The sequence below is a fragment of the Chiloscyllium plagiosum genome, unplaced genomic scaffold (genome assembly GCF_037043375.1).
Source record: "Chiloscyllium plagiosum isolate Xiang-an unplaced genomic scaffold, Cpla_swu_hap1 HiC_scaffold_35, whole genome shotgun sequence".
In the NCBI taxonomy this organism is placed as follows: Eukaryota; Metazoa; Chordata; class Chondrichthyes; order Orectolobiformes; family Hemiscylliidae; genus Chiloscyllium; species Chiloscyllium plagiosum.
In genome coordinates, this window is record NW_028270173.1 from 6332165 (window position 1) to 6354299 (window position 22135).

At 48.9% G+C, this 22135-nt stretch overlaps 1 protein-coding gene across 1 annotated transcript; it reads right to left on the reverse strand.

Annotated features, from left to right (window-relative positions):
- Positions 1–1048: 1048 nt before the first annotated feature.
- Positions 1049–21632, reverse strand: tcf19l (transcription factor 19 (SC1), like). The gene is made up of 3 exons (XM_043678320.2): positions 20848–21632; positions 16875–17721; positions 1049–7294 (listed from the first exon to the last, which is right to left on the reverse strand). The coding sequence occupies exons 1-3, from the start codon at positions 21146–21148 to the stop codon at positions 7039–7041; spliced, it is 1404 nt and encodes a 467-aa protein (XP_043534255.2). The 5' UTR covers positions 21149–21632; the 3' UTR covers positions 1049–7038.
- Positions 21633–22135: the final 503 nt, after the last annotated feature.

The following is a 22135-nucleotide window of genomic DNA, read 5'->3' on the forward strand; positions in this document are numbered from 1 at the left end:
CATTTGGGTAAGTACATGGATAGGAACTGTCTGGAGGGATATGGACCAAGCGCAGGCAGGTAGGGCTCGTTTAGCTTGGGAACATAGCATGGACTGGTTGGGCCAAAGGATGTGTTTCTGTACTGTATGACTCATGTCTTTAGCTCTCCAGCCTCCACCTGGAGAATTCTCTCTCTTAAGCTTTCCCAAAGAGGCCTTAGAGTTCTGGTTCATAGCTCCTTGAAAGTAGAATTGCAGGTAGATAGAATAGTGATCAAGGTGTTTGGTACATTTTCCATTATTTGTCAGAGCATTGAATACAAGAGTTGGGAGGTTATGTTGCTGCTGTATAGGACATTGGTTAGGCCACTTTTTGAATATTGTGTGCAATTCTGGTCTCCCTCCTATCAGAAAGATGTTGTGAAACTTGAAATGGTTCAGAAAAGATTTACAAAGATGTTGTCAGGGCTGGAGGATTTGAGCTACAGGAACAGGTTGAATAGGTTGGTGCTGTTTTCCTTGGAGCGTCGGAGGCTGAGGGGTGACCTTATAGAGGTTTATAAAATCATGAGGGGGATGGATGGGGGTAAAGATGCAAGGTCTTTTCCCCGAGTTGGGGGGAAGTCCAGAACTAGAGGGCAAAGGTGTAGGGAAAAAAGTTAAAAGGGACCCAAGGGTTCAACTTTTTCACTTAGATGGTGGTGCGTGTATGGAATGAGCTGCCAGAGGAAGTGATGGAGGCTGGTACAATTACAACATTTGGAAGGTATCTGGCTGGGTGTATGAATAGGAAGGGTTTAGAGGGATATGGTCTAAATGCTGGCAAATGGGACTAGATTAATTTAGCATAGCTGGTCAGCATGGACTAGTTAGATTGCAGGGTCTGTTTCCATGCTGTACATCTCCATGGCTGTAAGCTCTCTGACTCTTCAAAGGCAGCTGCTAGATGTTCTTGAAGGTGTCCACTCACTCATCTCCAACAGTGCATCGTTGCTGGGAGACTGTGCTACAGGCACTGACTGCATCTTCAAACAGAGTGGGAATATGGACACAGTGTAAGAGAGAAACAGCGTGGGCAGTATTGTTTATTGAAAATGGGCAGTGACACAGCAAGAAAATTACCATGTTTCTGAGAAGGAAGCAGTTACAGTGATCACAGCAAAATTCATTAACAGTAGAGTTCACAACCAGATTGATTCTGATAAAGTAGAATCCAGGGCCATTTATAAATTTAATGTTTAACAATCACACCCTCCGATAACTAGCATACGCTGCCCACAGCTTGACCAATATACGTAGTTGTGTTTTGGTTGGTTACAGCCATGTGATCTTGTGTCCACGCACAATGACCCCTTGGAAAATTGGATAAAGTAATAAATCAGAAACAAGGCACTCATACTCCAAAGGATTTTCTTTTCGCCTCTAAGGCTCACAAATTATTTGATTTGAAAAAAACCCAGTAAAAACATAATTCCCAAAAAGCACGGGTCAGACGCTGCAGAGGACCCAGCTCACTTTGATTTACTGAAATCAAAAAGATGCCTGGCAATTAACTGCCAATCAAGATTAACTGGTGCATTCTCCATGGTATCAGGATCCACTCGGCGACCAATCAGCACTCTCAGATAGTAGAAATGCTGGCTTTCTTCTTGAATTGGTATTCTTACAAACTGCCCTGATCAGTGAAAGACGAAATGCTTCCAGAAAATGTTCTTTCTCCACCCCCTCCTCCAATACTCGATTCTGTACCAAACAATTACCCACTCAATCATCCATTCCCAAAGCCTGAATCAAAGTTTTTAATCATTAAAATGCCTGGGAATGAAGATTCTACTTATCGGACCCACTGGGTCCTGTTGCCAGGTTCCATTCTATAGTGATCTGACCACAACCCTTCCCTCACTCAAAACCACTCCGCTATGCAGTTATGGGAAGGAAAAGGAAAAGATAGGATTTAGCACCTTTCCGGACACACCTGTACTGTGTATAGTGAACCATCACTCACCCAGACTCACAGCCACTTGGCTTTACTCACAGAGATATCTCTTGTCCCCACTGTCTCTGCCTGGGATCACACTTCACCCCTTTAAAAAGGGAGGCAATGGCTTTCTGGTACTATCGCTCGACTGTTAACCCAGAGAGAGCCAGATAACAACGTTCTGGGAACACTGACTCAAATCCCGATGTGGCACATGATGGAATTTGAATTCAATAAAAGTGTGGAATTCAGAGTCTAAATGATGATCAATTGTTGGAAAACTCTATCTGGTTCACCAACGCCCTTTCGGGAAGAAAATCTGCCAATATCACTTGGCCCGGCCTACACGTGGTTGCCCTCTGGGCAATAAATGCCAGCCTAGCTAGCGACGCCCTCATCCCGTGAATGAATATAAAACCAATACCCAGGTTGAGATGAGCAGAGAGAATGAAAGCCAGTGTTCCAATCGGACCATTTCCAGGGGGAAGGGGTCATTAAAACTCCACAGGTGTGGCAGCAGAAGTAAAGAGGAAGCAAGTATTAACTGGCAGACGATTAGACTCTGATCCTCCCTGTCTGCAGGTGCTGACAGGCCAGCTGAGTTTCTCTAGCCCTTTTTAAATTTCTGCCTGAGAATAACCTTTGCTCAGTTAAACAGCTCACACTATCGCCCAGATGTCAATCAGCAGGCCGCATTTCACTACACAGTCATTTCCTACCCTCATTACAACATCTTCAATCATTTTTTTAAAAAATTAACACATATTGCTTGATGGAGGCAAAGCAGTCAGCTCAATGCTTGGTAGGTCCCTGTGCAAATCACATAATAAGCTTTACCAGTCGAAAAGTGTGGCGCTGGAAAAGCACAGCAGGTCAGGCAGCATCCAAGGAGCAGGAGAGTTGACGTTTCGGGCATAAGCCCTTCATCAAAACGTCAACTCTCCTGATTGTCACATGCTGCCTGACCTATTGTGCTTTTCCATCATCACACTTTTCGACTCTGACTGTCCAGCATCTGCAGTCCTCACTTTCTCCTAATAAGCCATTTTAAAATCAGCAAGAACTCAGTTTAGAAGATCAGAAACATATTCGACTCCGCCCTGATTATGGAAATGCCATTTTTAAAAAAGTTGCTAATTCAACATTTCCTCAAAAGCAAATTGCTGCCCTTTACTAGTGAGACACAGTGGGGCATGGGCTCCACCTTGTGGAGGAGAGCAGTGAGACACAGTGGGGCACGGGCTCCACCATATTGCAACATAACAACCCCCCTCCCCAATAAACACTGCTCACTGAAAACTCGAATTGTCCTCAAAACTGATCAGTGTAGAAAACGGTCAAATAAAAAACAGAGGGAAGAAACAACATACCCTTTTTAAAAATAAATAATTCAGCAAGATCCACAAATAAGTGCTTGGCATGTACAAAATGAATATAAAATAAGGAAATATATCTGAACTTTGCTAATTTAAGGAAAATTATATTAGGAGAGAACTAAGTAAACATTGGCAGGAAGAGACTATTTAGCCCATGGTGCCTGTGCTAGCCCTTTGAAAGAGCAATTCAGCTAGCCCTTCCATTCCCCATTACCCTGTAATTTCCCACCCTCATTACCCTGTAATTTCTCCACTCGTTAAAAATCAAGTATTTAACCAACTCCCCCTTTGAAACTGTTAAGCTGTTAAATCTTCTCCAACTTTCCCCCTTCAGCAATCACCTTAAATCAGTCACCTCTGCTGGCCTGCGTTACGAAGCCTTTGACAGCTGGAGGGCACTCTAACACCGTCAGAGGCCTTGAAGTGCATTATTGAATAAATTTAAATTTTTTTCCCCCAATAGTCTGAAGGAAGTTTGTCCCATCTATCCCATTAAAACACCCTCATAATTTCCAAAACCTTTGATAACGGCGCTCTGTGACCTTCTCTGGAGAACATTTCTTGCTTGTTTTACACAGTCCTGACTAGGTTCATTAGGAAACCTCCTCGGAACATTGACGTTGCTCTGAGAGTGGATGGAATTCCCTTCCTCAGGTGCAACTGTGCTTCATTTCCCTCTTTAGCCCAAGATAAAGTAAGTCTGCCAGCAACTTCTGTTTTTGTTATTGATAAAGTGACTCAGCACTGCCTGGGCATTGACCGCTGGACTATGATGAGCCCCTTTGATTTTTGTGGGAAACAGGCCAGGGAGGTGATCAAAAGCTTCCACCTTTGGATCTCTCCTCCCCCCACATAGCAGAAAGTTCCAGCTATACTCCCCCACCCACTGAACTGCTGCAGCCCTACAGCCAGCAATGGTCAAAAGAAGCCACAGTATAACCAGTTTAGAATAACTCCCTCCTACTCTTTTATATCCATTTATAAACGCTTTTAAAACTTTCTCATCCAGTGTGGAATGATCATTTCATGTTCTCTGTTCCAAATGGCTACTGTCACTCAGGTGGCTCAGTACAGACATGTTCTTGAAACAAACACCCAGCTTTGAGAGGCTAATTGTTAACCATAAATACTTTCCATCATCACTCCAGCTTTCCGGGATTTCAAAACAAAACTGCCAGCCTCCTCCCCACCCACATTAAACCTTCAGACACAAGGAGTTTGAACAATAAGGGGATAGTTGAAGTCAGGTGACCAACACCCCCCCCCCCCCCCCTCTGATTGGGCAGGATCTGTTGAGAAAGGAGCCAGTATTGATGTTTCAGGGCTGTGACCCTTCACCAAGACTCCACACCAGGCCCGACCTGCAGGCCACTTTGGGTTTGTGTTTCGGATATACACCATAAAAACCGAAGAAAGGAGCACGAGATGCTGGAAGGGAACACACGACAATCGAAACGAAGACGCTGGACTCTGTTCTATTTCAGACCCATCATGTGGTCAAGCTCACTCACCCCCAGCAGCCATATTGTCTTAAAATCTAAAAGAAAAATGTTCATGGTCGTGTTAGGGGAGGAATTCATCTCGTATGACAACGTTATGGATGCTTGGGGCTCCGGTCAAAAGACCTTACCTCAATTCTCTGTTAGAAGGCAAACAGAAACATGATCAAATATGATTTAAAATGATTGCACTGTGATCCTGAAGCTCCTGGGCAGCACCAGGGACTCACAAATTATTTCCCATTGGAAACCATCTGTGCAAGGCAGCAATATCACCAGGAATGTGAGTTAATGCACCATTTATCGTTGAACGAGCATTTGTTTGATATCGGATTTTGGGTAACAACTATAATTGCTGTTTCCAGCATTCTCCCCCGTGGGAAATACAGATTCCCAGGGAACCACAAGTGAAGAATCTTGCCACGTGCCGACCACAGGGGCTGTCTACAATCGGACGTGGCAGAGGCTGTTCCAGTGTACAATGTCTAGAACAGTAAACACAGCAAATAGGAGAAGTAGGCCATTTGGCCCTTTGAGCCTGTTCTACCATTCAATATAATCACTGCTGGACATCCAATTCAGAAGCCCTTTCCCTGCTTTCTCCTAACATGCTTTGATTCCTTGAGTCCTAGTCTAACGTCTTCTTGAAAACGCTCAATGTTTTGGCCCCTATTGCTTTTTCTGGCGGAGAATTCCATAGGCTCGCCTGTCTCTTTGTGACCTCGTGATGTTAGAAGACCCCAGTCGACAGGAAAGCCCTTCCTGTGTTTACCCTGTCAGAGCTTTCCGAGATCCCTCCTCATTCTTCTAAATCCCAGTGAATACAGTCCTAACCGATCCAGTCGCTCCTCATACATCAGCCCTGCCATCTCGTGAACCCAGTCTGGAGCACAGCCAAAGTCTCCCGTAAACAAAACTGTACCGGCTCACAACAAATACAGAGTGATTACCTTACAAAAGTGATTCATTGGCTGTGAGGCAAAAATATTCTTGGAGCAGTTTGAAAAGGACGCTGTGGGAGTACAACAATTCTTCCTGATTTGGGAGCCAAGTCCGCAGACAAAGCCATTGGAGTCTGCTGAATTGACACAAAGATTTGGAGGGCTGGCCATTCATTCTCAACATTTAAAATGCCAGTTAATGGGAAACATGCCCAGCTCCCTGACATCCTGAGCCAATCGCCTGGCTGCACGTGGTCAAGGAGCACATTCTTAGCTGGTAGGGGGCTCATTCGAGACCAATCCTGAAAGACCCTCCAAGGTATCATTTGCATTGGGCCCAGGCAACAGCTGGGTTCGGAGGTGGGGAACGTTAGCAGCAGGTAATGGAAGGGGTGCAAGCACAATGGACCAGTTAGCATCCTACACCACAATCCTAACATCCCACTTAGCCACAAAGAATAGAGAGCTGGAGCCCTCAAAGACACACAGAGCACAGTCCAACACAAGGTCACTGGACATTGTTCAAGAACAGGATTCTTGATGGATATTCTCCCTTGCCGGTAAACTATGTTGAATTAAATATACTGTGTCATTATTGTTACAGATCTTGCAAATAGCAACGTTGTCAGATTGCATCCCTGGCATTTGATATCGCAACGATTCAGTTCCCTGTGACGTGTTTGCCAATGAAGACATCAAGAATTGGCCTTGCTCTTGGGACCCTGATCCCAATCACGCAGCAAGATTTCCTTTAAAATTCATCCGCTAAATATTCCAAACATTTATGACAAACTTATGTGCTTTGATACTGAAATAGCTTATTACAACAAGAAGAGTGCACTGATCCAGCACTCCTCCTCCTCCTCTCCCCCCCAAACCTGTGCCAAGGAAGAAATCAGATGTTCAGACACTTGACCAAGTCTGACCATCCACGCTACTGTCTATAGCTATCAATATGGGACTTGCACCAGACGTGACCCATTGCAGAATCTCAGAATTAACAGCACCCCTTTCTAGCGAAAATAACATAATATAGGCAATACTTTAACTACCAATAAAACTCCCAGAGAATAGAAGCCGTTGAAAATCCTGGTTCGAAACACCCTGACTTTCAAGCAGACTTCCCAGATGCAAAAAGGCCGGTGGGCACAAGAGAGATTTGGAGACATTTTCACTGACGGTCACGGAGCATTAAAGGAGAACTCAGGAGGACTGGGAACAGAGTCACTGACCGACGTGTCCTTAGACTCTGCCCTCAGTGAGTGTTATGTGCAGCCGCAGTGAAATTCAGCCGAAGCCTCTTTCATGGCCGTGTAGTTACAGCCGACACAAGCCACATGGTACCAGGCATCGCAGTCATCACACTGCACCCACTCCACCGTGTCCTCCTGTGGTAGCTGGCACCGTCCAGCGGCACACTGCTCTGCTGTGTACAGCGTGTGAGTGAAGACCTTGCACATGACCTTCGAAGCTAGCGGGATGCTGCCCAGAGGATGCTTCCGTGGCCGGCCTCTCTTCTTTCTGGAAGTTGAGAGAAACAGACGCGGTGGTCAGTCGATGGGCTGCCCATGTTCCCCCCCCACCCCGTTCCCAAATCTTGGCAGGACACTGCCAGAACCGGTGACAATATTTCCCGGGTGGGCTTTCCACCTCCTGCAGACAGGACGCCGTAATATGTCCTTCAGGAGAAAGTGAGGACTGCAGATGCTGGAGAGCAGACTCAGAGTGTGGTGCTGGAAAAGCTCATCAGGTCAGGCAGCATCCGAGGAGCACGAGAATCGACATTTCGGGCGATGATCCCTTCCCGATGAAGGGCTTTTGTCCGAAACGTCGATTCTCCAGCTCCTCGGATGCTGCCTGACCTGCTGAGCTTTTCCAGCACCACACTCTGAGTTTGTTTGTCTATAATAATGTGTGTTTCATTGATGCAAATTCGCTGTAATATGATGGATGAATTGGGACAGTGTTTCTAAAGGGCAATATTTTAAAACATGTGTCGGTTATGACGAGATTCTGGTCTCCATTCATTTAAATAGTGCTGCTATTATGTGATTTTTCTTATAACACGGGATTGCAGGAGAACAGAACTACCACACTAAAGCAGTAGAGGGGAGAGGTTATGGTCATGGTCCCAGTGATCCCGGGGAGGGGAAGGGTCAGGGTCAGGGTCCCAGTGATCCCGGGGAGGGGAAGGGTTAGGGTCAGGGTCCCAGTGATCCCGGGGAGGGGAAGGGGAAGGGTCAGGGTCCCAGTGATCCCGGGGAGGGTCAGGGTCAGGGTCCCAGTGATCCTGGGGAGGGTCAGGGTGTGGGTCAGGGTCAGGGTCAGGGTCCCAGTGATCCTGGGGAGGGTCAGGGTCAGGGTCCCAGTGATCCCGGGGAGGGGAAGGGTTAGGGTCAGGGTCCCAGTGATCCCGGGGAGGGTCAGGGTCAGGGTCCCAGTGATCCTGGGGAGGGTCAGGGTGTGGGTCAGGGTCAGGGTCAGGATCCCAGTGATCCCGGGGAGGGGAAGGGTTAGGGTCCCAGTGATCCTGGGGAGGGTCAGGGTGTGGGTCAGGGTCAGGATCCCAGTGATCCCGGGGAGGGGAAGGGTCAGGGTCCCAGTGATCCCGGGGAGGGTCAGGGTCAGGGTCCCAGTGATCCTGGGGAGGGTCAGGGTGTGGGTCAGGGTCAGGGTCAGGATCCCAGTGATCCCGGGGAGGGGAAGGGTCAGGGTCCCAGTGATCCCGGAGAGGGTCAGGGTCAGGGTCAGGGTCCCAGTGATCCCGGAGAGGGTCAGGGTCAGGGTCCCAGTGATCCCGGGGAGGGGAAGGGTCAGGGTACCAGCGATCCCGGGGAGGGGAAGGGTCAGGGTCCCAGTGATCCCTGGGAGTGCTCGAACGGCAGCCGTGTTAAACCAAACAAGTGCAAATCATACGGTGCAAAGACTGAACTGAAGAAAAAGGCACCACAGAATCAAAAATGTCAAAAAGGTGCAGTTATTAAAAACCGAAACTGACAACCAGGCTCAAAGGGCTAAACTACAAAGGGAGTGTCTACAAATCAGTCTTCCACACCCTGGACTTTAGAAGGTGAACGGAGGGACCCAATCAAAGCTTTCCAGATAATGGGGTTCGGAGAAACTATCCACCCAACTATTTCCACTAAACTCTCAGGCAAAAGAATTCAACAGGGAGTGTTGCAGTGAAATGAGGTGACATACTTTGACATAGAAAGTATGGCAGATATTTGTGATTCTCTCAAAAACAGCAGTTGGTACGAGATCATTTGAAACAAGATCATTAGATTTGATTACATTCCCTGCAATGTGAAAACAGGCCATTTAGCCCAACAAGTCCACACTGACCCTCTGAACAGTAAACCACCCAGAACCATTCCCTCACCTCATTGCTCTACATTTACCCCTGACCTACACATCCCTGAACACAATGTGCAATTTAGCACGGCCAATTCACCTAACCTGCACATCTTTGGATTGTGGGAGGAAACCGGAGCACCTGGAGGAAACCCATACAGACAATGTGCAAACTCCATAAAGAGAGTCACCCGAGGTTGGAATTGAACCTGGATCCCTGGTGCTGTGAGGCAGCAGTGCTAACCACTGAGCCATAGTGCCGCTCCTGGTGACAGAGTCTTCCTAGCAAGTTTTGAGAAGGTTTGTAGCTCGGGTTGAGGTTCCAGATGTAGGTTTGCTGGCTACCTTCCAGCTCAGCGAGCAAGCCTTTAGAGTCTTCCTTACTGAGTCAGGCACGGTCGCACCCTCCCTGCAGGCTCACGGGATCTCAGGTTCAAGTCCAATGCGGGATGATAAGCACAAAACCAGCAGGGCTCCCACCTCAGTGCGGTGCTGGGGAAGTCCAGTTCAGGTGCAATGTTACAGTGAAGCCCTCGCAGACAGTTGGTGAAAACCCTGCCGCTATTTCAAAGACAAACACAGAGGTTGCTCTTGGTGTATAGCCAGTCGTTATCTCTCAATCGGCAATATTTTTAAAAAGTCCATTGTCAATACGATGTTTTTGTTGGGGAAGCTTGCAGTGTGCAGTTACCTGCTGAGTTTTCACTGGAACACTCATTCCATTTCAAAAGTACCTCACTAGCTGCAAAATACTCAGACTTTCTGCCAAACTTGCATCTAACGTCGCTCAGACCGCACTACCCATTGTCCCAGTCAGCACATTGTCAGTAGTGCTAGAGGCACTGGAGAGAGAGTGCACAGGACATTTAGAAAGATGATTTAGTTTCCTCTATCCATTCAGGAGTAGCGAGCTCTGCCCCCTCGTTTATTCCCTCATCCCCAGTTGCCCCGGAGAACATGCTGGGGAACAACGTTCTTGAGCAGCTGCAGTCCATTCAATGTCAGTACAATGCTGTCAGACGGGGAGTCCCAGGATAATCACTGAAGGAACAGCAGCATATTTCGACCACTAGAGAGATATGGTGCTTGGACGGGGATTTATAGGTTAGAGCCATGACACAGTAAATGGACATTGAGATGCAGCAACAATTACAGTCTGCTATCCCCATGAACGGGTGGTTAGGATCTGGAACAATGTCCGAAAGATGTGGGAAAGGCAGCTTCAAGCTGGACTACCGCGCCCAGTTCTGGTGTCCCAGTTATAGGAAGGATGTTATGAAGCTGGAGAGGGTTTAGAAACGATTTACCAGGATGTTACCAGGTATGGAAGGTTTTGAGTTGTAAAGAAAGGCTGGGTAGGCTGGGACTTTTTTTTTAAATTTGAAAGCACTAGCTTTCGGAGCGCTGCTCCTTCATCAGGTGGTCGTGGAGTACAAGATCGTAGGACACAGAACTTACAGCAAAAGTTTACAGTGTGATGTAACTGAAATTAAATATTTGAAAAAAAAACCTGGATTGTTTGTTAAGTCTCTCATCTTTCAGAATGGGCACCCATGGGGATGGCATTAAACCAGGGACCTTGGGTTCCTGTCACACTACAGGTGATCCCACTGCACTACACAGACAGACAGAGAGACACACACACACACAGATCCTGTCTCATACACTCCCACACTCACCCTCTCAAACTTATACCCCTTTACACTTACATACACTCTCTCACAGACACTCATACAGAACTGCACACACACACACACACGTAAAAGCTTGTGAGGTGAATTTGTTCTTGCAGAATTAAATTTTATTTTGCTCAAAACTGCATGAATCCATGTAAGATTCTGTAAAGCCCTTTTTAGAAACAGAATCAGTCTGAACATTGAGGCACAGACAGTCTCACACAGGGCACCTCACAACTTCATTGCATTATCTGGGCCGACATGACACCAATTGTTAAAGTTCACTTGAGAATGTAACTTTAAGAAAGCTCTGGGATTTTCATAAGAAAGAACTGAAACCAACAAGGTCATTTTAAAAGATGAGAGACTTAACAAACAATCCAGGTTTTTTTTCCAAATATTTAATTTCAGTTACATCACACTGTAAACTTTTGCTGTAAGTTCTGTGTCCTACGATCTTATACTCCACAACCACCTGATGAAGGAACGGCGCTCCGAAAGCTAGTGCTTCCAAATAAACCTGTTGGACTATAACCTGGTGTGGTGTGCTTTTTAACTTAATAAAATAAAGAAAGGTACAGATAGAGTTAAACATAGTCACATTTTCCTTCGGAGGGGAATTTCAAGACGAGGGGGTACAGTTAAGGTGAGAGGAGAGAGATTTAAAAAAGACTTGAGGGGCAACATTTTTTTTTTTTGCACAGAGGGTGGTTCGCGTGTGGAATGAACTTCCTGAGAAAGTGATGGATGTGGGAAAAATTACAATGTTTAAGACATTTGAATAAGTAAATGAACAGGAAAGTTTTGGAAGGATATGGGTCAGGAGCAGGCAGGTGGGACTAGTTTAGTTTAGGGATTATGTTTGGCAGGGAATAGTTGGACCAAAGGGTCTGTTTCTGTGCTCTATGACTCTATGGGTGTGACTTTCAGATGTGTAAGTGCATAAGCAGTTGAAGGGGGAACAATATTCCAGTGTTACAGGGTCAGGGCAGGGAGCTGCACGAGTTAAGTTTCTCTTGCAGACAGCTGGCAAAGGTTCAATGGGCCAAATGGCCTCCTTTAGTGTGGTAACCACTCTACAGTCCAAAGTCTATTTGAACTCTGGTTTAATTTGACCTCAGTTATGCAGCACAGCCCCTTGCCCGTCACAGACCACTGTGGGGACTCTTTGTTTAAGTAATTCTAAGCTAACCGCACTGCCCTGCTCCTTCCCTAGGGAACAGTGTCAGCTACTCCTTCCCTAGGGAACACTGTCGGCTGCTTACTGACTGCTGGTGCATTAGCGGTAATGCTCTCCTATTTCAGATTCTTTTCTGTGGGATAGTATTCCCTGATGCAATACTCTCAGTAAAGACAATTCTCCGCCCTTTTGTTGACTAATCTTCTTAAAACAAAAACTTTTGCTAAAATCATTGCTTCTGATTTGGACAAGATACAGGAATAGGAAAGGTTTGGAGCGATATGGACCAATCGCAGGCAATAGGGACGAGTTTAATTTGGGAATCCTGGTTAGCATGGACAGGTTGGACTGAAGGGTCTGTTTCTGTGCTGTAAGACTCTCAGACTCTGCCTTAGTTACCGTTTCTCATCTCTGGTCTCTCCCAAAGCTTTGAGGCTTTCCACAACAAAGTGGCCAAACCCACACAAACTCTAACCACAGCCAGATCACTGTGCAGTACAAACCCTTAGCGTGAGCATTCAGTGTGGCTGTTTATTAAATCTAAATAGCTGGTGGCACGTTGCAATAACCTGAAACTGAGGTACCTGGACATTCCTGTACACGATTAATAAATTATTTATCCAACCCCATTAGATGATATGGCACTGGAAAAGGACATTCAGCCCAATCTGGAACATACAACATAGAACAATACAGTGCAGAGCAGGCTCTTTGGCCCTCGATGTTGCACTGACCTGTGAACTAATCTAAGCCCATCACGCTACACTATCCCACCATCATCCATATGCTTATCCAAATACTGTTTAAATGCCCCTAGTGTGGCTGAGTTAATTGGCAGGCAGGGCATTCCACGCCCTTACAACAGTCTGAGTAAAGAAACTGCCTCTGACATCTATCACTCCTCAATTTGCAGCAATGATCCCTTGTACAAGCAGATGTCACCATCCCAGGAAAAAGACTCTCACTGTCCACCCTACCTAATCCTCTGATCATCTTGTAGGTCTCTATCACTTGAGGGGCGGCACGGTGGCTCAGTGGTTAGCACTGCTGCCTCACAGCACCACAGCCCCAGGTTCAATGCCAGCCTCATGCGACTGTCTGTGTGGAGTTTGCACATTCTCCTCGTGTCTGCATGGGTTTCCTCCGGTTTCCTCCCACAGTCTAAAGATGTGTAGGTTAGTTGAATTGGCCATGCTAAATTGCACATAGTGTTAGGTGCACTAGTCAGAGGGAAATGGGTCAGGGTGGGTTACTCTTCGGAAGGACGGTGTGGACTGGTTGGGCCGAAGGGCCTGTTTCCGCACTGTAGGGAATCTAATCTATCCAAATCCCCTCTTAGCCTTCTTCTCTCCAATGAGAACAGATCCAAGTCCCTGAGCCTTTCCTCATAAGACCTTCGCTTCAGACCAGGCAACATCCTGTGAAATCTCCTCTGCACCTTTTCCAATGCTTCCACATCCTTCTTGTAATGGGGCGACCAGAACTGTACACAATATTCCAAGTGTGGCCGCACCAGCTTTTTGTATAGTTGCAGCATGACATCACAGCTTTGGAACTCAATCCCTCTACCAATAAAACCTAACACACTGCATGCCTTCTAAACAGCACTATCAACCTGAGTGGCAACTTTCAGGGATCTAGGTACATAGACACCAAGATCCCTCTGCACATCCACACTACCAAGAATCTTTCCATTGACCCAGATTCTGCCTTCCTATTATTCTTCCCAGTGAATCACCTCACAATTAGCTGCATCGAACTCCATTTGCTACCTCTCAGCCAAATTTTGCAGTTTATCCAAGTCCCCCTGCAACCTGTAACATTCTTCCACGCTGTCCACTACTCCACCAACTTTAGTATCATCTGCAAACTTACTAACCTATCCACTTATGCCTGTGTCCAAGTCGTTTATAAAAATGACAAACAGCAATGGTCCCAAAACAGATCCTTGTGGAACACCACTAGTAACCGGACCCCAGGCTGAATATTTTCCTTCAACGACAACTCGTTGCCTTCTTCCAGAAAGCCAGTTTCTAATTCAAATTGCTAAATCACCCTCAATTCCATGCCCCTGCATTTTCTCCTGTTGCCTACCATGTGGAACCTTATCAAAGGCTTTGCTGAAGTCCATGTACACCACATCAACTGCCCTACCCTCATTCACATGCTTGATCACCTTCTCAAAAAAACTCAATGAGGTTTGTGAGACACAACCTGCCCTTGACGAAACCATGTTGACTATTTCCAATTAAACTGTTGCTTGCTCGATGATTATAAATCCTACCTCTTTTGATCCTTTCCAAAACTTTTCCTACAACAAATGTAAGGCTCACTGGTCGATAATTACCTGGGTCATCTCTACTGCTCTTTTTGAACAAGGGCACAACATTTGCAACCCTCCAGTTCTCTAGTACTAAACCTGTAGACAATGACGACTCAACGATCAAAGGCAAAGGCTCAGCCATCTCCTTCCTGGCATCCCAGAGAATTCTCAGACAAATCCCATCCGGCCCAGGGGACTTATCTACTTTCACACCTTCTAGAATTGATAATACCTCCTCCTTGCTAACCTCAAACCTTTCAAGTCGACTAGCCTGTAGCTCAGCCTTCTCCTCTACAATATTCTTCTTTCCCTGAGTGAAAATAGATGAGAAATATTCATTTAGCACCTCTCTGATCTCCACAGGGTCCACACACAACTTCCCACTTCTGTCTTTGACTGGCCCTATTCCTACCGTGATCATCCTTTTATTCCTCACATACCAATAGAAAGCTATAGGGTCTCCTTTATTCTACCTGCTAAAGACTGCTCATGTCCCGTTCTTGCTCTTCTTAACTCTCTCTTTAAATCCTTCCAAGCTAATCTGTAACTCTCCATCTGCATCATCTGAACCATCTCGCCTCAATGTCACATAAGCCTCCCACTTCCGCTTGACAAGAGATACGATTTCTTTAGTAAACCACGGTTCCCTTACATTATCACTTCCTCCTTGCCTGACAGGGACATACCTAATTGATACTGTTCTGGTATAATATCAGATTTTCTAATGTCCCACCCACACCCCTGCTCATCTTCCACCTGAGAGTCATGCAAGTTAGCAGGAGGAGGCCATTCAGCCAGACTGGACTGAATAGCAGAACAGGATAGACTTCACTTTCCTGCTTGCCTCCACCCCCCCAACTGGACCCCCTTGGACATCAAACAAACAGTCATCAATAAAACCACAAGGACTGTGGATGCTGGAAAGCAGAAACTGAAACAGAAATATCCAGAAAACGAGCAGCTCTGGCAGCAGCTGTGGAGAGAAACTAGAATTAATGTTTTAGAACAGTTCTGAGGAAGGGCTATGGGACCTTTAAACTGTTAAACTCTGATTTCTCTACACAGATGCCGCCAGACCTGATGAGCTTTTCCAGCTATTTCTGTTTTCCAGCATCCAGCATTCCAAAAATGCCCGAATCTCAGGCTTGAGCATGTCCCAGACTCCACTGCTCTCTGTGGAAGTGATGTTCTGGGGCGGACAGACGAAGTTTCCCTCATCTTCACCTTAAAGGGAGAAGATGCAGAATGAGGGAGCTTTGAAGGCTGAGAGGTTGAATGATGAGTGGGAAAAAGTGTGGTGCTGGAAAAGCACAGCCGGTCAGGCAGCAGCCGAGAAGCAGGGGTTGACCTTTCCAGCATAAGCCCTTTATCAGTCACATTCCTTCATGAGCTGCTCCTCGGATGCTGCCTGAACTGCTGTGCTTGTCCAGCACCATTCTAATCTAGACTCTGGTTTCCAGCATCTGCAGTCATTGTTTTTACCTACATTGCTTGATGAGAAGGGCAGTCCTTGTCAGTGGCCACTTGGGTGTTTCTGTTCTCCCTGGAGGTGGAAATTGAATAAAGATCCATGCACTGTGTCTCACACCTGCACATACACAACATGGGTGCTGGGGAATAAATAAGCACTACCGCAGTTAGGCAGTAGTGTGGGGGGGGGGGGGTAAAATAAAAATCAGTCACATTCCTGATGAAGAGCTTATGCTGGAGACAGACTCTCCTGCTCTTGGGATGCTGCCTGACCTGCTGCGGGTTTTCCAGCACCACATGTTTTGACTCTGATCTCCAGCATCTGTAGTCCTCAGTTATAGAGTCATAGATATGTGCAGCACGGAAACAGACCCTTCGGTCCAACCCGTCCATATATCCCAACCCAATCTAGTCCCACCTGCCAGCACCCGGCCCATATCCCTCTAAACCCTTCCTATTCATATACCCATCCAAATGCCTCTTAAATGTTGCAATTATACCAGCCTCCACCACTTCCTCTGGCAGCTCATTCCATACACGTACCAACCTCTGTGTGAAAAAGTTGCCCCTTAGGTCTCTTTCCCCTCTCACCCTAAACCTATGCCCTCTAGACTGGATTCCCCGACCCCAGGGAAAAGACTTTCCCTATTTATCCTATCCATGCCCCTCATAAGTTTGTAAACCTCTATAAGGTCACCCCTCAGCCTCTGACGCTCCAGAGAAAACAGCCCCAGCCTGTTCAGCCTCTCCCTGTAGTTCAAATCCTCCAACCCTGGCCACATCACACACACACACACCCACACACACAGTGGTGAGGGACACACACGCACCCACACACACAGTGGTGAGGGACACACACGCACCCACACACACAGTGGTGAGGGACACACACGCACCCACACAGTGGTGAGGGACACACACAACCACACACACAGTGGTGAGGGACACACACAACCACACACACAGTGGTGAGGGACACACACACACAGTGGTGAGGGACACACACACACAGTGGTGAGGGACACACACACACAGTGGTGAGGGGGACACACACCCACACCCACACTGGTGAGGGGGACACACACACGCGGTACTTACCCAGACGGGGTGATGAGCGCGTTCCCTGTTGAATCTCGGGGCACAAGCCCACCCTGCTCCAGTTCCCCGGGGGGAGGCCTGCGTTCCGGCGACAGCGCCCGCACCCCGAGAGTCAGCTGCCGGTACAGGTCGGGGTCCACGCCCGACTCGGACTTGCAGTGGCGCCGGCCCGGGGCGCTGTGCTGGACCTCGACGGCGAACCGCTGGATCTCCTCCTCCAGGTCCGGGAGCACGGTGTGCACGGCCTTCCGCCGGTGCTTGGCGGGCGCCTTCTGCGGGGGCGGAGGGTGCCCGGGGCCGGGGCCGGGCCCGGGGGGCCGGGAGTCCGGGGCGAGGTGGCGGCGGAGGGCGCGCAGCAGCCGCTTGGTGTCGCCGCCTTGGCCGTGCCCGTGGCCGAGCCCGTGCCCGAGGCCGGCCGTGCCCGGCGGCTGCAGTTGCAGTAGCAGCTGCGACCTCAGCTTGCTGATGCTGCCGATCGAGTCGAGGATCAGCGTCGCCCGGGGCGCGGGCGCAGGTGCAGGCGGCGGCGTTCCCCGCGCGAAGCTCCGGATCCGGGCCCGGGGGGCGCGCTGCGGGGACAGGCGCCGGCCCGAGCAGCACACCGGCCGGAAGGCGCCGCTGCCGCTGCCCGCTGCTGCCGCCGCTGCCGCCGGGCTGGTGATGGCGTGGAAGTCCGCCGGGCGCACCGTCACCCTCTGGAAGAGGAAATAAAACTCGGAGTCCTGCTGGGCGGCCAGCGAGCCCTCCGGGATGTTCACCGCGTCTGGGTGGCCGAAGGTGACCGTGTCTCCGTCGGAGAGCTCCGTCCTCTCGCCCCTGCGGATCCGAATGTCATTCACAAACGTACCTGCAAAGACACAGCCGCCAGCGTCAGTCATTCCGCCTGCCTCTTCTGCTGACAGTTTAAAGACAAAACCACCCCAACGCCAGGTCATATTTGCGAGTGCGAGCTTTCAGACTTCACCCGATGAAGGGGGCGGCGCTCCGAAAGCTTGGACAGTGCTTCCAAATGAACCCGTTGGACTATAACCTGGTGTTGGGTGATTTTTGCTGAAAATGTGTTGCTGGAAAAGCGCAGCAGGTCGGGCAGCATCCAAGGAGCAGGAGAATCAACGTTTCAGGCATGAGCCCTTCTTCTCCTGCTCCTTGGATGCTGCCTGACCTGCTGCGCTTTTCCAGCAACACATTTTCAGCTCTGATCTCCAGCATCTGCAGTCCTCACTTTCTCCTAGCTGTGTGATTTTTCCCTATTGATTTTAACCTTACTGCGAAACCTCTTGCAAGGATGCCTACTTTGAAGAAGTTCTCCTCCACAAGAATCTCTGAGTCTCTCTCTCTCTCACACTGCACCCCCCCACCCCACCGCCAGGTCATCTCCTCTGTCCTGAAGCTCTTCAACCATGTACTGAAACAGCAGGTCAGGCAGCATCCAAGGAGCAGGAAAATTGACGTTTCGGGCAAAAGCCCTTCATCAGGAGCAGAGGCAGGGAGCCTGCAGGGTGGTGAGACTCACAGATTCTTGGAGAGAGAGGAGGAGAGCTTCTTCAAGGCAGGCATCCTTGCAAGAGGATTCGCAGTAAGGTTAAAATCAACTAGGTAAAAACGAGGACCGCTGAAGCTGGAAACCCCTGCCTCTATTCCTGATGAAGGGCTTTTGCCCGAAACGTCGATTTTCCTGCTCCTCGGATGCTGCCTGACCTGCTGTGCTTTGCCAGCATCCCTTTGGTCTAAACTCTGGTTTCCAGCATCTGCAGTCCTCGTTTTTACCATGTACTGAAACAGACTACTCTTTGCTACCTTCCCCCACCCTCCCCTCTGACCTATCAACTCCACCCCCATTCACCTCTTTGCTACCTTCTCCCCTGCTCATTCATCTCTCCACTCTGGAGACTTCCTGCCTCTATTCCTGATGAAGGGCTTTTGCCCGAAATGTCAATTTTCATGCTCCTGGATGCTGTCTGACCTGCTGTGCTTTTCCAGCACCACTCTGACCTAAACTCTGGTTTCCAGCATCTGCAGTCCTCACTTTTGCCTAGTTGATTTTTAACTTGGTCCACTCCAGTCCAACACCGGCACTCCACATCATTGTCTTTTTACAGTCACGCAGACCCTTCGGTGCAACCCCAGCCCACGCCGACCACGTTCCCACCTGCCTGCTCCTGGCCCAGATTCAATCCAAACCTTTCCTGTTCATCTACTTAGAGTCATAGAGATGTACAGCACAGAAGCAGACCCTTGGGTCCAACTTGTCCGTGCAGACCAGATATCCCAACCCAATCTAGTCCCACCTGCCAGCACCAGGCCCATATCCCTCCAAACCCTTCCTATCCATAGGCAAAAGTGAGGACTGCAGATGCTGGAAACCGGAGTCTAGATTAGAGTGGTGCTGGAAAAGCACAGCAGGTCGGGCAGCATCGGAGGAGCAGGAAAATCCCTTCCTATCCATAGACCCATTTAGATGCCTTTTAAATGTTGCCATTGTACCAGCCTCCACCACTTCCTCTGGCAGCTCATTCCATACACATACCACCCTCTGCGTGAAAAAGTTGCCTCTTAGGTCTCTTTGCTCCAAATGTCTTTCAAATCGTTGCAACTATACCCGCCTCCACCACTTTCTCTGGCAGTTCATTCCACGCACGAACCACTCTGTTTAAAAAAAAGTTGTCCCTTGTGTCCTTTTTGAAGGAGTGAGAAGTAACATTTGAAAATAAAGGTTTGTTTCTCCACCCAACCTTGTCGGCATCCACTAATACCAAATCAGGAAAGGGCGAACAGGCGGGTCACAGATGTAACCTCTCTCCCTCTAGTTCTCCCTCCCATGTGGCCAGACAGCATCTGCCTTCGTTCAGAACTGCACCGAGGTCACAATACCGTGGTGGTTAAAAGGAGGAAATTGCAGGTCTGATCTCACATTAAGCAGCATCGTGTCTCCTTCTAATGAGCCATCTGTCACAGGTATATATGACGGCATCAGGACAATTAGCTCTCTTAACCATTTTTGAAACCAACACCACCCAATATAGACTCCAATCCTGTACCAAGTAATCCGATTGACTGGGGTACCATCTACCACCTTCAACCTTCAGCCCTTCTACCACCGAAGCACAGCAGCAGCAGCAGCAGCTAGACGCACTGCAGTAACCCACCAAGGTTCCTCCGACAGCGCTTTCAAACCCTGGAGAAGTTCAGGACATGCATAGAAACTGCCCTCCAAGCCAGATTTGTAATATAACTGCTATTTTTGCACAGCTGCCGAGTCAAAATCCTGCAACTTATCTCCTAACAGTGCTCCAAGACTGCTGCGGTTCAAGGGGGTTGCTCACCAACACCATCTCCAGGGTAACTAGCCTAACCAGCCACACCATATTCCCTGAATAATTAAAAACAGGAAGATACTCATGTTCCCCTCCCGCCAACAGAAACGTGGCTACAGCTGTTTATCAATGTCAGAGAGCTTGAACAGTTGGCAGGCGACTGAAATTCTGGAGAACAGTATTTTATATTAAAACGGCCTCAGATTTCTGATGTCATGCACTAACACCTCCTGCCGCCCTCGAAACCACCCTTTGACCTCGTACTGCCCCGCAACCCCAAGACAAGAACAAAATACTACAAACGCTGAAAATCTGAAATAAAAGACAGAAAGCATCACAAACTTTCAACAGGTCAGACAACGTGGGCGCAGAAATAAACAGATGTCTGGTTTCAGCTTCACATCTATCATCAGAACTCAATTAAGGCTATCCCATTCCCCTGTTCCCTCCCATTCCCCCCTGCATCCTACTCCCTTAGCCACCTATTCCCCTATCTTTTGCCCCCATCTCCCTGTATCCTATCTCCCTTACCGCACCCGTATTCCCCTAAACTCCACAGACTCCTATATCCCCCATCAGCTTGTATCATTCCCCCTATATTCCTCTATCCCCCTGTATCATTCCCCCATATTTTCGCACTATTTCCCCCCAGCTCTCACCGTTCGTGCTCCTGTCGACGATGTGCACTCTCCAGTCGCCCCCAGCCGCCCCCCTCTCGGCCTGCAGCTCGGCGTGCACCCGGGAGATGAGCTCTTCGGCCCGCCCTGAGCTCAGGCACAGATCGGTCAGGTCGGCTCGGCGGCCGAGGCGGAAGGTGCACCGCTGGCCGACAGGCAGGAAGGTGTAGAGGTCGCGGGCGGGGGCGGGTGCCGGCGCCGGAACCTCTCCGGGCCTCGGGCTGGGCTGCGGGGCGGTGCCGATGCGGAGCAGCTGCAGACAGGGCTGCACCTCTGACAGCATCCTCTCTGGGGACGGTGTTGGGGTTGGGGGACGCTAGGTCATCAAAACCTGCGCTCCTGGGGGCGAAGGACGGATTGTTTGGTCATCAAATCCTGGGTTCCCGGGATACGTTCAAATCGTTAGGTCAGCAAATCCTGGACTCCCGGGGGCAGAGTCCGATTGTTAAGTCACCAAATCATGGGTTCCTCGGGTACGTTCCGATTGTTAGGTCATCAAATCCTGGGCTCCCGGGATACGTTGCAATCGTTAGGACACCAAATCCTGGGCTCCCGGGGGCAGAGTCTGATTGTTGAATCACCAAATACTGGGTTCCAGGTTTTAGATCCGATTGTTAGGTCATCAAATCCTGGGCTCCCGGGTGTAGGCTCCGATTGTTAGGTCATCAAAACAGGGGCCCGAATCTCTACCCTCGACCATTAGGGTGGACAGGGTCTCGCGCTGTCTCTCTCCGCCAGACATCAATGCAATTGTTGTTGTTGTTGTCGTCGATCCAGTGTTCCTCGGTGTGACCGATCGGTTCAACTACAGCCGCGGCAGACCAGCTGTCTGTTGTCTATTCTCTCTCTCCTTCTGTTTACAGGAAGCGCCTTTGAAAATTGGCGCGCTGGAGCAGGACGCCGAATATCGCGAGATCTTCCTCTCCTTCACCGGTAGCTCCGGTAATTAAGCCTGCGCACTGGGAAGTGATGCCAATTGATTGGCCGTGCCGCCATCTTTGATGCTGGCTTCCGCCCACCCGTGGGTACATGGTGCCAGGCAGAGCTGTCAGATCGTGCTCGAAGGAGGAATACAGGAGAGTCATAGAGATGTACAACACAGAGACGGACCCTTCGGTCCAACTCGTCCATGCCGACCAGATATCCCAACCCAATCTAGTTCCACCTGCCAACACCCGGCCCGTATCCCCTCCAAACCCTTCCTATTCATATACCAACCCAGATGCCTTTTAAATGTTGCAATTGTACCAGCCTCCACTACTTCCTCTGG

Coding starts and splice junctions, on each gene's coding strand:
- tcf19l (XM_043678320.2), bottom strand. CDS start 21,148: ATGCTGTCAGAGGTGCAGCCCTGTCTGCAGCTGCTCCGCATCGGCACC. Junction 17,722..20,847: donor CGTCGACAGGAGCACGAACG/GTGAGAGCTGGG, acceptor GTGTCTTTGCAG/GTACGTTTGTGAATGACATT. Junction 7,295..16,874: donor GCGCTCATCACCCCGTCTGG/GTAAGTACCGCG, acceptor CTCAACTTCCAG/AAAGAAGAGAGGCCGGCCAC.